The sequence below is a fragment of the Pieris rapae genome, chromosome 2, assembly GCF_905147795.1.
Source record: "Pieris rapae chromosome 2, ilPieRapa1.1, whole genome shotgun sequence".
NCBI classification, from domain to species: Eukaryota; Metazoa; Arthropoda; class Insecta; order Lepidoptera; family Pieridae; genus Pieris; species Pieris rapae.
The window spans coordinates 2,262,175-2,276,447 of NC_059510.1; the positions used below are offsets into that span (position 1 = coordinate 2,262,175).

At 33.5% G+C, this 14,273-nt stretch overlaps 1 protein-coding gene across 2 annotated transcripts; it reads right to left on the bottom strand.

Moving 5' to 3' along the window:
- Positions 1-488: 488 nt before the first annotated feature.
- LOC110995203 (DNA polymerase zeta catalytic subunit) lies at positions 489-13,036 on the bottom strand. 2 transcript variants are annotated; one of them, XM_022262258.2, is made up of 20 exons: positions 12,639-13,036; positions 12,444-12,565; positions 12,092-12,220; positions 11,832-11,926; positions 10,999-11,762; positions 10,372-10,546; positions 10,183-10,277; positions 8,943-9,979; positions 8,262-8,378; positions 7,404-8,088; positions 6,794-6,985; positions 6,148-6,268; positions 5,485-5,729; positions 3,739-3,896; positions 3,386-3,523; positions 2,769-2,906; positions 1,995-2,185; positions 1,592-1,819; positions 1,001-1,217; positions 489-721 (listed from the first exon to the last, which is right to left on the bottom strand). In XM_022262258.2, exons 1-20 carry the CDS (start codon positions 12,712-12,714, stop codon positions 563-565), a joined length of 5,082 nt encoding a protein of 1,693 aa, XP_022117950.2. In that variant the 5' UTR covers positions 12,715-13,036; the 3' UTR covers positions 489-562. The 2 variants fall into 2 exon arrangements, with proteins under 2 accessions (XP_022117950.2, XP_045487255.1); XM_045631299.1 differs by lacking the exon at positions 1,592-1,819.
- Positions 13,037-14,273: the final 1,237 nt, after the last annotated feature.

A 14,273-nucleotide genomic window follows, 5' to 3' on the forward strand; every position in this document is an offset into this window, starting at 1 on the left:
GTTGACAGACAAGTCATAACAGATTAAAAACGACTTCCTGGAAGAAGGAGGTCCAGAATAGTTTTATGACTACTGTATGCCTGCAACCGCAACAATAGGTACCGAATATCGATACGATAAAATATTGCTATATCTGTGTGACATGATCAAAATACGAAGTCGTTTATCGTATGTTGGTGCGAAAAATATTGACATAATAATATAAAACGAATTTGTTTTAATCATGGTTTACTCCAATTTTTAGGTAATTTTAGATTTTTTTTTACATATTTGACTACTGGGCCTTGAGACAAGATTGCTTTTCGACAATCGTGACTGAGTGTGAATTTGGTAATAATTACATCACTTCACGCTTTGTCACAGTATATGCCATTTTCAAACAAATTGTTTTGGCGTTAATGGATCACATTTGTAAAAAGGAAGCTGTGTCTCAAGCCCCTGGTGTAGCTAAAGATAGTGGTATAATAGAAAGGCGTAATTTATAAATATACTATGTATTTCAATTTTATATAATAATTTTATATTAATAATAAAATAATTTTAATAATGATATAAAAAATCTTTATAAATCGACCCTGCTAATTTGTTCCGAGAGGTTAGAGGTAACAATATCTTGTATTTGTTTCCACTTTTGTTGCGCTTCAACTCGACGCCATAGTATTGGACATTCTGTGTTTTCACACTTTAGAAACTGATTATGTCCACAACAAGAGCTGCACATCTGTAAATAAAACACATTGCTAGTATTAAACGCCTGCTTCTTTAGATAATATAGTTATTACTTGCAAAGGCAGTAAATGAATCAAAACTATTGTTGTATAACCTAGTAAGTAAATAATTGAGTGTCCTAAGATCGTCACCATGTCATATTTCTTTAATATCTCTCGATAACTATTGTAAATGATATATGTTAAAATATAATATGTAATAGAATATTAGTGTTAAAAAGCTAGTATAATTCCCGGAAGTTAACAAGCATACTAATGGGGCTATTTCGTACCCGATACGTATCCTGTAGATTGGTCTCTGCGTGCATTTCCCTAGTTTTCAAAACAGCAGTGGCCAAGCGTGTGTCGGCACAGCGTACGCAAAGACCACGGGTGCCGCGTGTTCCACAGACTGCGCATCGACCACGCTGAAGGTACCGGGCAATGCCATCTGACACAGCTGCTCCGCGTTCTGAATGTATTAAACGAGTGTGGCCAACTTCGTTCCACCTATAAAATTGTAGTTAAAAATAAGCCCGAGAACAATATCTATTATATCTTATCTTATCTATTATAAGGAAAGGCAATATTACGAGAACATTATTATTAAAAAAATATTGAAATTATTTTTGTCCCAAGTATGTAATGTTATTACATAAATTGTAATTACACTATTTTTCAGGGATTCGTACAGATGTTCTTTCGTCCGTATGTCCGTTTGTAATATATAAATTACATTACATACTTGGGACAAACGGACATACGGTCGGACATTCCTTAGAATGGTGATCTCCTTTGTTAGGCGACGGGATTTATGAAATATGTCTGGACCACATACTTCAAACCATTACGACTCTTAAGAAATTTATATAAAAAAAAAATACCATTTAAAAACATCGACTCCAAGCAAAGAGAGGCACCGATGTAACGGTGGTAGTATAGCCCTTGTTGCGTAATAGGATATATGTGGAACGAGACTCGTATCTCGTAACAATTCTTGCGGTGATCTAGCGAGTTTAACTAGGGGCGTGGCCGGTGCGCCGGCGCAAACCAACCACGATACGCGCTCACTTGTACGCGGTGCTGACCGTGAGTCCCGGGTTAAGAGACGCCTGGTAAAAATAAATCGAATGTTAATTAGAATCTACTTGCCTATATTGACAAATCATCATGAAATAGATACATAAATCTGAGGCCCAGACCTAAAAGAGTTGCAAAGCTACTTATGTATTTATTTATACTTAAATCTAGAAGAAACTATATTACTTATATATGCTTTTCACATACTTAGCTATCTCATTCGGCGGTGCTGCAGCAGTAGCTCTATACCCTCCAGGGCCATGGTACTCCCTCGTAAAGAAAAGATCACGAGGTGGTAATGAGGATTCAGCTAATTGGGTCAGTACTTTACACACTAACTGTTTTACGCGAGACATGTCACCCGACTCGAATAACTCGCACAGGGATCGTTGGAGGAGCTGAAAAATATCACCATTTTTAACGCCTTCATGGGTATTAAGCAGGTAAGAGCAGTGACAACAGGCAAGAAAAAGAGGGTAGAGGATCAGCACCTAAGTAATGATGCAGAAAGATACGCGTGGGAAATGAAGGCATATTTGTCATCTAGCGACAGGAAGGACGGAGGAGATAGAAGAGAATACACGAATAGACAGGGACCAATTGTTGTTACTACTCTCTCTGTCGTCAGAAGTAGGATTAGGTATGAATAATCAATAAAAGCAGCTGAAGAGCCTCTTCAGCTCAGGTATGTCCTGAAAACCAAAATATGGTGATGTTTTCTACTTTCTCCTTCATATACTATTCTAAACGATTCCTTATAAACATATTCTCAATATTATTTTCTTTTATAAATTTCTCTTACTATCCTAGAAGAATTTGTTAGGTTTAGATTTGTTAGTCTTCGTTAGTAAAAAGATTTAGACCTTAAGTATAATGATCAAGTAATTATTATTTAAAATATTGCATCATATAAGTTTAACACCAATATAAAAATTAGGTATTGTTATGAAATGTTTTTTTTTTATTAATACATTAACGTACCTTTACACTCGCTGGACAACCATCTCTTCGTACTGTCTCAATACCTTTAGCTTCATATACGGGTTTCAGTTGGTCGGGACTTTCGTACATATAGCCAACATAACGTTTCTTAGTTTGAAGTATGCAAGGTTGGTATACCTGAAAACAAAGTTTTAATTCATGATGCTTAGGGCACGTCTAAATTTTATTCTAGATATAAACGAAAATGTATATTCTTATAGCGCTTTTAGCATCATGGGACACTACGTAGTCCTAAGTTCTTAAGATTTTTAAAATCTAACTGTCTTAAATCTATTGCCTACTGGCGTTTTATGGCAACATTTTAATAGTTTCTGTCAATGAAAATGAATCTCTCCCTAACCGCGATTGAAGAAAGGTACTCGGGACGTCAAATTATAAATAAATTTGCGCTTATTTATTTAATTTAAAGGTTATGTGTTAAAAGGTTTTAGTTATTATATATAACTTCAATTACTTTTGCACAACGTTTAAGTAAAATACAGAATAACCATTATTGTTTAAGGTAAAGAAATTATTTATTTCTTTATATTAAAAAAAATCTGCGCGGCGTTGATTAACATTACACTGTTTTTATTTAATTACATAAAAGAAAATACCTTCTCCAATTTAAGAACGACGGGAGATGGATTGTCTGCTGTGACAGCATCAGCAATTTGCTGGCCGATAGCAAATGCTTCAGCCCGACTTCCACCCGGTACAAGCACAAACATGGAATCAGTATCTCCGTATATTACCTGTCACCATTAATTTTGTAAATAATACAAAAAAAAATTATGTTATATATTATGTGTTATTTTTCCGTGAAATAAAATTAAAACTTAAAGCACAGTCGAACGATGTTCTTTAACAATATCGTTATAATGAAACATTATTGTTGTATACGTATATAGGTATACCAAAATCATAATAAGTACTTTCCCAGCAGCAAGACTATTGCGAATAGAATTACCTTCGCATTCCATTCACCATTCCTTACGAGTTTGATTGCCCTCTCTAAAGTTTCCCGGCCTTTGGCTACGACACTGTCACCTACTTCCACACAGGGCATTCGGCCACTGAAGTTGGCAGCTGTGTAGCCATATGTCACGTTGGCTATTAATTTTAGGCCTGGCAATAAATCAATAAATTATTAAAGGTAATAAATCCTGAAATACAAAAAATTGTGTTGCAGCATTTATTATTGGCTATTTTTAATTTATTTTTCGAATTAGTACGAACCAGTTATACACGAACTAAGGTTTATACAGGGCGTCCCACGGCTATGCCACACGGAGGGAAAGTACCTTAAATATTAATGTTAGGATATTTTACTGAAAGAAGACATCGTTTAATTTTTAATAATAAGTAGAACTGCATTCACAGTTTTTAATAATAAGTAGAACTGCACACACACATTCACATTAAAAAAATTAGGACGTTTTGATCATCGCTTACAGCAACCACATCAGCAGATAATGCCGTCAGCGATGATGAACTCAACATTCGAAGAGAAAGAGGAAGAGTTCAGTGAGGGATGGTGAAGAAGAAATTGGAATTTCAAAGAGTAGAATACATCGCGTGCTGAAAAAATACAAGTTTATAAGTTATGTTGAAGGGCGATTAGTGCAAAAATTACGGCCGGGAGATGCTGAAAGACGACTGAATTTCTGCCAACATATTGAGACTCATCCTTGAGGATCAAAATTATTTGGTCAGACGAGTCAAACTTTAGTAACAACGGCATGTACAACCGGCGTAATAATCGCATTTGGTCCAGACAGAATCCCTTACGAATCCGCGAGGCTAATGATCAAGTGCGTTTTTCTTTCAACGGTTGGTGTGGGATTGTAAGTAACCGGGTTCTCTTAATACTTTTTACGAAGGAACTCTGAATATGGAAAGATGTCTAGAAATACTTCAGATTTTAAGAAATGAGATTAATAATAATCTTCCTGACTCAGTTCGACAAAATCTCATATTCCAGCAAAATGGGGCTCCGGCTGATAACAGTAGGAGAACAGCTGAGTTTCTTAATGAACATATTCCTTCCTGGATCGGCACTTTTGGTCAAATTAGATGGCCACCAGATCTAACCCCACTTGATTTTTTATATGGGGTTATGTAAAAGATTTAGTTTACAGGAACCGGTACGACAGTGTGCAGGAGTTACAAAATGAACTTTTTATTTTATGTATTTTTTTAATTTTATGTTTTTAGTTTCATTTAATATGCTAAGTTATTAAGAAAAAAATAATGCTTGTGAGAAGCCCTTTCAAACGCTATTATAAAATACATGTAATTTTACTGTCACATTTGGCGGGTTCGATTCCCGGTTGAGGTAGGCGATTTAAAAAAAATCTGTGAATGCAGTTCTACTTATTATTAAAAATTAAACGATGTCTTCTTTCAGTAAAATATCCTATCATTAATATTTAAGGTACTTGCCCTCCGTGTGGCATCGCCGTGGGACGCCCTGTATATGTACCTAAGATATTTTAGTACCTAGGTACTAAAATATCTTTACATACGTGCTTAAAATCTTACATAGATCATTAATCAAATTCTCAAAACTCGAACTGCTAACCTCATAAAAGGGTCAAAATAGTAAAGAATAATTTCAGAAAATATTTCCTACATTTATTTCTTGTATATTTAAATGAAATTGACGCCTAATTAACTATTGGTGTGAATTTCCTAATATACCATTAAAACATACCCAATTGCCTAGAATGCATCGCCTTTCTGACAGCATCATCTGTTTGCAACTTCATGCCCTTCTTGACAGCTTGTCTCGCGGCTAATATCCGTCTAAGTAACGCTGGTAGAACCCCACGACGAACTGTGGGTTTAACGAAACCAACACCCACTGGCGACCAGTTTACTAAGTCATTCTCCGCCAATGCCTTTAATTTCGCTTGCGGTATTCGAAGACGCCATGCGCCAAATTCATATGGCGAGTTGCTGATCGTAAAAACATAGGTTAGAGTTAGAAGATTATTGTTAATATGAATAAGGGCTCAAGAAAAGGGCGTACCCATTCTTAAAAGGCTACCTACGTAATCGCAAGCATCTGGCATTGTAAGTGTCCATCGTTAAGTGGGCATCCGTCCATAGACACTAACAAGCTATCAATACAGATAAAAATATAGATCAACGAGTAAAGAGTAGGTACTGGAGAATAACAAAATGATACCAACTTTAATTATGAAAATTACTCGAATTATGAAATTAATATAGTACTTAGACTAAAAATTGTTAAAAAAAAACCGTTAATTATTTACAAATTTAACCTAATAACAGAACTTTTAAAATCACACATGATAATGTCATAGCTCAGTTTATTCAAATATGTTATGTGACATGGATCTATGTAACTTACCCATTTATATTCTGTATACGACCAATGCAAGTAGAAAAGCAGTAATTATATGCGATCATCATAGACGGGTAGAGGCTTTGGAAGTCTAGTACGATCACAGGGTCAGCGTAAAAGCGCGATTCTAAAAAAGATTTTTAAACAAGGAGTTTAAAAATTCGACATTTTCTATAATAACTAGCTGCCCGTGAAGGCGAAATCATACAATATCATTGTTCTAATTAGCCTGAAATAGCTACTAAATACTTTATGTTAATTTACTGGAGTACTTTCATTACTATTTAAAGGACAAATTTATATAGAATTTTGAATTCTTGGCTAGGTACCGCTGGAGCCACTGAGTGGATCTGCTGCAGATGAAAGCCTGTAATTAGCGGGAAGTGGCACAGGACCGTATGTGTAATGTATGTATTATGTATGTGTATGTAAATGGCCGTAATATCCCGTTACGAATGCCAAGACTTTTTGGGTCATCGGAGTGAGTGTGTATATATTTTTATTATTTTTTTAACTATATATTTTTGAACTTGTAATATAAGAATTAGGTAGAAAGAAGATTATTCATCACTTTTCTGTTCTGTTTTATCACATGTCTGTCTGTGCCATAATAAAAATAAAATATATATAGGACTTATGGTCAATAAATTACCTGGTTCAAATATAAGTGGTAAGCATTCAGGCGCTTTCATAGCAGCTCTCTGTTTCACTGTGGGTGATAACGCGACCAAGTTTAATGGTCGCGCTGCTCTCAACATGAGAGATTCCACCCTGAATTGTGATCCTCTTGATAGCACTTCCCACCACTGTAGTCCAAATAGCCTCGCCAACTCTGAGGTTCTATCTAATGCCAAAAAAGGAATTTAATGTTTTGTAGTTTTTAGCAAATAAATAATTTTATTTTTAAATTTAAGGTTGTTAATTATGTACATATATCTTTATTGATTAATTGTGTATATATAACTCTACTGTACGTGTGTATGTCTCCTACTCCTCTCTTAAACTGACCGATTTGAATGTGTTTTTTGTATACGTTTAGATGGCGCCCTGTATAGTAAAGATTCACAAACCAGCAGATGGCGCTGCATTCGGTATCTAGGTTATCTATGTATTAATTTTGTTGTGTGTTCAAGTAGAGTCGAGATAGATTTACATTATTAGATATATTTTTTTGTATGTAATATCTGTTTACAGTACACTATTTTAAGGCTATATACATATATATAAAACAAATGTTTGCTAATTAAATTACCAGTACATACTTATAATGTCAAGCTTTTCCAACATCCGTACTGTCCCAGATAACTTGGTCAGATGATATTCCACCGGTATCCATCTCAACATTCTGGATTCATCATTCCACCATTCAGATAACTGTGCATAACTGTACTTCGGAACTCTTTCTTTCAAAATCTCGTACATACAATTCTCAAAGCTATAACTCGACAACGCCAATTCATATCTAAACAATCTCCATACATTGAACGTTATTCTTCCAATGATCCTCCCTTCCATTTCATTGTCATCGCGTCGCCATTTTTTTTGTCGGTATTTCTCTGTTACCCTCGAAATTTCTCTAACAATTTCCAAACCCAGATATTGAGCTCTCTCCAAAACGTATCCCCACGACTTCATTTCTATTTCGTAACCGCACATAATGTCTGGGTCGTGTTCTTTGACTAGACTTATTAATTTTTCTAATATGTCATTTTCTGTATCAAAATACGCAATTTTTGCATTAAACACACATCTGTCTAGATGTTTAGGTGGTGGTTTGTTATCTACTACTAGTATTTGTGTTAGATGTTTTGGTAAGAAATGGTTATCTGGGCAGTTATTTGTAATAGATATAAAAATTGCTTTGATTTCATCAATAGCTGGATCTGGATATAAATCGCCCCTTGTTGCGGTTTGTATCTCAATTATCATTACTGTCAGAAAATCCACCTTAAAATTTAAATAATTACTTAATAAATCAAATGTATAATGATCGTAATTAAAAGAAATCTCATTGTCATTTCGAATTTATTTATTTGATTTTTTATCTGTTACTGATAAAAACACTTTTATATAATAGAAAATTAACTAACACAAAAGTTTGTTTTGTCTAGTAATCTTACCTCAACGACTGGGTTAACTTTGGTATTTTCTTTTTGACTCTCAGTATTAGCGAAACAAAGAAATGAACCATCCGTTTGCATTGTGACTTGGAATGTATTGTCTAAGTCTTTTTTACTCTGTAATGTAAACAATTCTGACGGATTTACGATAGTATAATACAAAAGAATCTGCCAAATATTTATCAAAAATTAGACTGGTTGATTAATAGCTGCTAGTTATGTACCCCACATTGCGCAGTTTAAACTAGTCTGTCTCTTTTTATCACAGCATAAACATAATTTAATAGAAAGAGTATAATTAGAATAATTTAAGTTATATTAATAATATGGTAGTGCGGAATGTGTCGTTATGCAAACAATCCTATAGAAGGCAAAATATTAGAATGATTAGTTATGTAAATAAAGTCTTTCATCTTTGGCTAAATAAACTTAAAAGAAAAAAAGTGAATTTAAATAAAAATAAAAACATAACTACATAAAAAGGATTCTAAAACGTTTCTTTGAAAAATATCAATACAAATATTGTGGTAGCAGAAATCTTATTTCAATTTTTTTCTCTTAATACCTTAGTTCAATTTTTAATTTAAAAATTGTAGATTAGAAGTTAATAAATTAGACTTGTCTAAAGGTGAAGATTATCTGCATGTTTTTTTTTTACAAAAATTAACAAGTATAACATACCTCTTCCTCTAAACTTATACTGTTATTTATTTCTTCTTCATTTAACCCTATCGCTTGAGACGTGTCCATTTCATCTATGTTTTTACTTATTTCACATTTATTAATATCAATTTCATTTATATGAGAAACGTCTTGATTTTCATACCATCTAATAACTTCGCTTCTAATTGGTGGGTTTTTAAGCGGCCTCATGATACATTTTTTGTTGCCAGCTAACAAAGTTTTTAAATTGTCCGGCTTTGTATTTTCATCGCTCATATCGTTTGTTTGTAAAAATAATAATTGCCGCCATTCTTCAATACTTGTGCATTCTAATATTTTCTCAAATGGCTTTTGATCTTGTGCTAACTTGCTTTGAGTTTTTATAATTCTATCACCAATCTCTACTTTATCCCCTACGTCTCTATGATTTGAGAAATATGGTTGAGGGTTTTTATGTTTCGGAATTGAATATCTTTGAAGAGTATTAATTATATGTTCCTTGCTGGGCGGACGAATTTTCGGAGTAATTACTATATTGCGCACTTCATTTGTGTTAACACTTATTTTAAATTCACTTGTATTATCTTCCTTTTTTACACTATCATCATGAACTTTATTAACGTCATCTAAAGATAAGTCGAAAAATTTAGACTGATCGTAAAAACTTTCGATTTCATTATTAAATTCTGGTGACGATTCATAGCTATCACTCAATGGTCGAACGAATTCAACTTGATTTTTTACGGTTTCTGATGGACCGGCAACAGGATGCATATTATTTTTAAGATCATAACTAGCAGCTGCATCAATTTTTTGTACTAAGTTAATGATTGATAGTTCATCTATGTGATTTTGACTGTTAGATGTTTCTTCTGTTTTCCTTTTGAGATGTTTATCTGATACGCCATCGATTATTTCTCTAGATTCATTAATTTCATCTGATTCACTTAAATCCGTTTTATGATCTTTATTTTCCTCTTCTTTAGATTTCTTTTTAGGTCTAGATAATCCTAGTTTCAGTGGTAGCTTTTTTCTTTTTCTCACCTTTTTCACATCTAAAAAGTAAAAAAGAAACATTTTCAATATTTTAATTTACTTTGATCTTCTTTTTTTATAAACACTTATCGGAAGAACATATAACCCGCGACCTCGTTTTTGTATACAAAAAGCGTTTGGCAGGCTTCTCTTTACAATTAGGGTTTATTGCTGATTGCTTATCAGTAAGCCCAGATAAGGGAAATGATTAAAAATTACTTACGGTCATCATCACAGGTGCCATCTAATTGCGGAATATTTGCCCCTTCCCAAAACGAGTCATGCCAAGAAGGCGAGCTTTCTTCTACGGGACCATCACTAAGAATAAATATTGAAATAGAATTTAATGCGACACTTCTATACTTAAAAACAAACTGCAATTCCCATAACACCATTACCTTTTATGACATACCATTTGTTTTCTAACATAATAGTTTCATCATTAAACACTTGTGAATACTCAGCATCATCTAAATCTTCTTCAGTTTTGTCATCATATGGTGTTGCCATAATACTGTCTTTGTCTATTGCAGATTTTTCATCCATTTCTTGTAGTAAACCAACAAGCTCTAAATCCTCACTATCCACTGAAAATTAAATATATACTTTTGGGAAGTGTTATTTATACCTTAACATCTTGAACCTTCCCGTCAGGAATAACACATATTCTGTGAACCTTTCTGTTGCCCTAGCCGAATAGATTAGGTAGTAATATTGTTATTGAGTTTTGCGCGAGAATCTCTTCTCATTCTTTCAGTTTGAATTAAACCATTGTGTTTTATAGTAAAAATACCAACAATAGAATTTGATGGAAAATTTCAGTACCAAAAGTTATTTTAATAAAACATAATATGATTATTTGGGAATACTATTCCATTGAAAATATTGTTACGAAGACTGGTTAAATGAAATTGATTTTATATGTTTCATAAGTTAGAAACATAGGAATTGGGTGTGCGATTTATAGCCTATTGAGTGAAGGCACACTCGACAATATAAAGGAGCATTCAACTAAAACTTATATTCTTAAAATACTTACAAGCAACTTGGCTATAATGGACTGAAAAACTACTATTTAAAGCAATGTCTTCATCAACAATTGTGTCATCAATATCCATGATTATACTTTGCCTGCTGCTTTTAGACATACTCAGACTCAAGCTTTCCTGTAGATGTGAACTTATATCTGTTGCCTTAAAAAACTGGGAGCCATCAAGAGTTTCTGCTGGATAATGCACTTTATCCTTTTCAACTTGTTCAATGGGTGTATCCAATGAACTGGTGATCTTTGCAAGAAATCCATTTTGATATTTATGATGTGATTCTGTACCTTCATTCAATCGATTTTGAGATAAAGATTTCGATGATATGGATACATTTAGCTGTTGCCGCCTCACTATTTCTTGGTTCCACACCTCTTCTAAGCCAGGATTTTCAATACCATCCATTTTACCCACCCTTGATCTATTAATAATATGAGATGCAAAGCAATCTGCTTCATAGTAGCAAATGCTTTCTGGTTTAAGAGAAAAGTCTTCAGGACTCTCTAGTAACTCATCACTTTTTTGTGAAGAAATGGATTTCCGGAATCTAACAGATTGTAATTCAATATTGCTCATGCCAAATAAGTTGAAATCAATAAAAAATTGCAAGGTAAAATTCAAATGAGATTCATAAGGCTGCAAAACTTGTCCTAATATTGCTCCATTGCTGCAAAGTTCAACAGCTTGCTTGATTAGGCCTGGATTGTATAAGAATATTTTGAGAAAAAGATGTTCCTTATCATGAAAACCGTAAAAGGGTCTGAAACAGAATTTAAAGCATAAAAAATACATTTTGGCTATCACTTCTACAAATGAAACTAATACTCACAATCCTTTAACTAATGATATCTTATAAACATGCTGGTGGACTGAATTAGCTTGTTTCAAAGCTATATTTAAAGCTTTATCTAGACTTACTGCAATCTGGAAGAAAATATATATATTAAAAACTGTTACTTTAGACAGTATGTTTCAAGAAATTTCAACAGCTTATAGATAAATTATGAATGGTTTTCATTTATAAAACCTTTTCATACTTATGTGAATTAAATAAAAAGTATATATTTTATAATTTATAATAGACTTTACTTGATATAATAATTGTGGTTCTGGGTTTGAAGTTGGGCATGGTATGTAGAAATAAGGAAATACTCCATGTACATGAAGACATGTTTTTCTCCCATCTAATGCAGATCCAAATATTCTCAAAACTGGTACCTGAAATTGAAAACCAAAACTATTGTGTATGATTGAATTAATTGGAGGTGGACATAATTTTTATTAAAATTTTGTGAATAATTTGTCATTTTTATCATATTAATTGCAAATTTTAAGATATAGAGAAATATTTAATTAATTTGTCATTAGAAAAAAACATGGAGACATTTATTATATACCTTTTAGATAATTAATTAGATAATTAAGTCAAAGTAAAGCTTACTTGTTTGACATCACTACCTCTGAACTCGGAATATATGACATCAATACCCACTGTTGGCTTTGTTAAGTATGAATCACATACAACTATCCGAATTGAAAACTCTGGCTTTAAATCAAGACTTCCTGTAATCATTTATATATAAAATACTTCTTACATTCATTGCTGCATTTAAATATCTTAATGGAGTATGTGTACCTGTTTGGTTATTTTCGTCTAATCTCATAGTTTTATCTTTCGTATCATTTTGATAGGATCTAGAGCTTTCCTGCATTATTAATAAATCATTTAGTTTGACTATTACCAAAGAAAGAAGGTAAATCAAGTTTATATATTACTTATGCTGTTTTTGTGTCATAATATTTAACAGTTTCTCTGCAACAAACAACATGTTTGTTCTTCCTTACAATTTACAATTACAAGTAAGATTAATACATAGCTTTCTTGTGCTTTGTTAATTTAATAAAAACTTTGGTAAGTTTAAAGATATTCCGTCGTATGAGAAATGCTCAACAACAATTGTTTTGAAAATTTAAATTTGATAATAATTGATAGCCTGACCGCTGAGCCCTGACGACTTATTTGACGACCACAGCCTAGTCAGAGTTTGCAGACTGCAGACTGCAGAGATAGATCATAGAACACTATAACTTCTAGCGAAGTAAGAGTGTGTTGAGTAGTGAATACATCTCATGAATCATTATCTCATTACAAAATACAAATAGACATACTTTTTTTTATGGCAATAGTTATAACTTTATGCCAGTTTGAAGTAAAAGCTAGGGAAACTAAACGCGAGAAAAAATAAAAATCTTAACATTTTTATTGATTATGAAAGAAGATAATGCATTATAATATACAATAAAGGATAAAGTATAAGCAGGAGAGTTTAGTCGGAAACGGAACATGTAGTAATTGTAAGAGCGTTTTCACATTACCCGATCCGATATCGGTGTCGGACGCCGATCCGATATCGGGGAAAGTAAAATGTATGAAATATGTACCTGTCTTTCATATTGTCCGGCCCGATATCGGATATCGGAGCCGACACCGATATGCTGGCGGCACTATCGGACACCTGTGAGCCGTCGGGCGATAATGTTTGTATGTGTGCTATACGTGTATCTAAATTATCTCTGTGTGCGTAGACCCCGATGCGTGGCGGCCATTGTTTACAGTTTGGTAGTCATCATGGCGTCGTCTTCATTTAAATACGATATAATATATAATATAAATACGATATAATGAGATGAATTAGCAAATAATTGAATGTGGATTCACTCATACGAAAGTAATTAAAAAACTTGCTAGGTGCTTTTTGTAGCTTGCTAAAAAGAGTATAAAAAGCTCCCTCTGAATATCTAGCTTCCACGATGGGATGTATCCAATACTGTCTGTGAACAGATCTTTTTTTGCGTCTCAAATATAATAGATACAGCAAATAAAGTTTTCTATTATAGTCTGCCATGATGACCTGCGCGCACTAATCTTATAGAGCAAATGGCCGTATCGGAACGATTTTGTCGGAAATATGTGAAAATAGCATATGGTGTCGGCTAATCGGATATCGGTTATTGGGTCCTACACCGATATCGGATCGGATAATGTGAAAACGCTCTAAGGAAAGGAGGTGCGATATACATACCTTGTCTGTACTTTACTTAGACTTGGGTGATAAATAACGTCACAGTGAAAAAGTCACAGTGATCAGGTGCCTGCAAAAGTCACTGTGACTTTTTAGAAAATAACAACGTTCCAAAATAACGTTGTTACTTCGCGGCTTCCAAGTCGTTCCGAGCGCGACCGCGCCGCGCGTTATTTGTCACGGTTGGC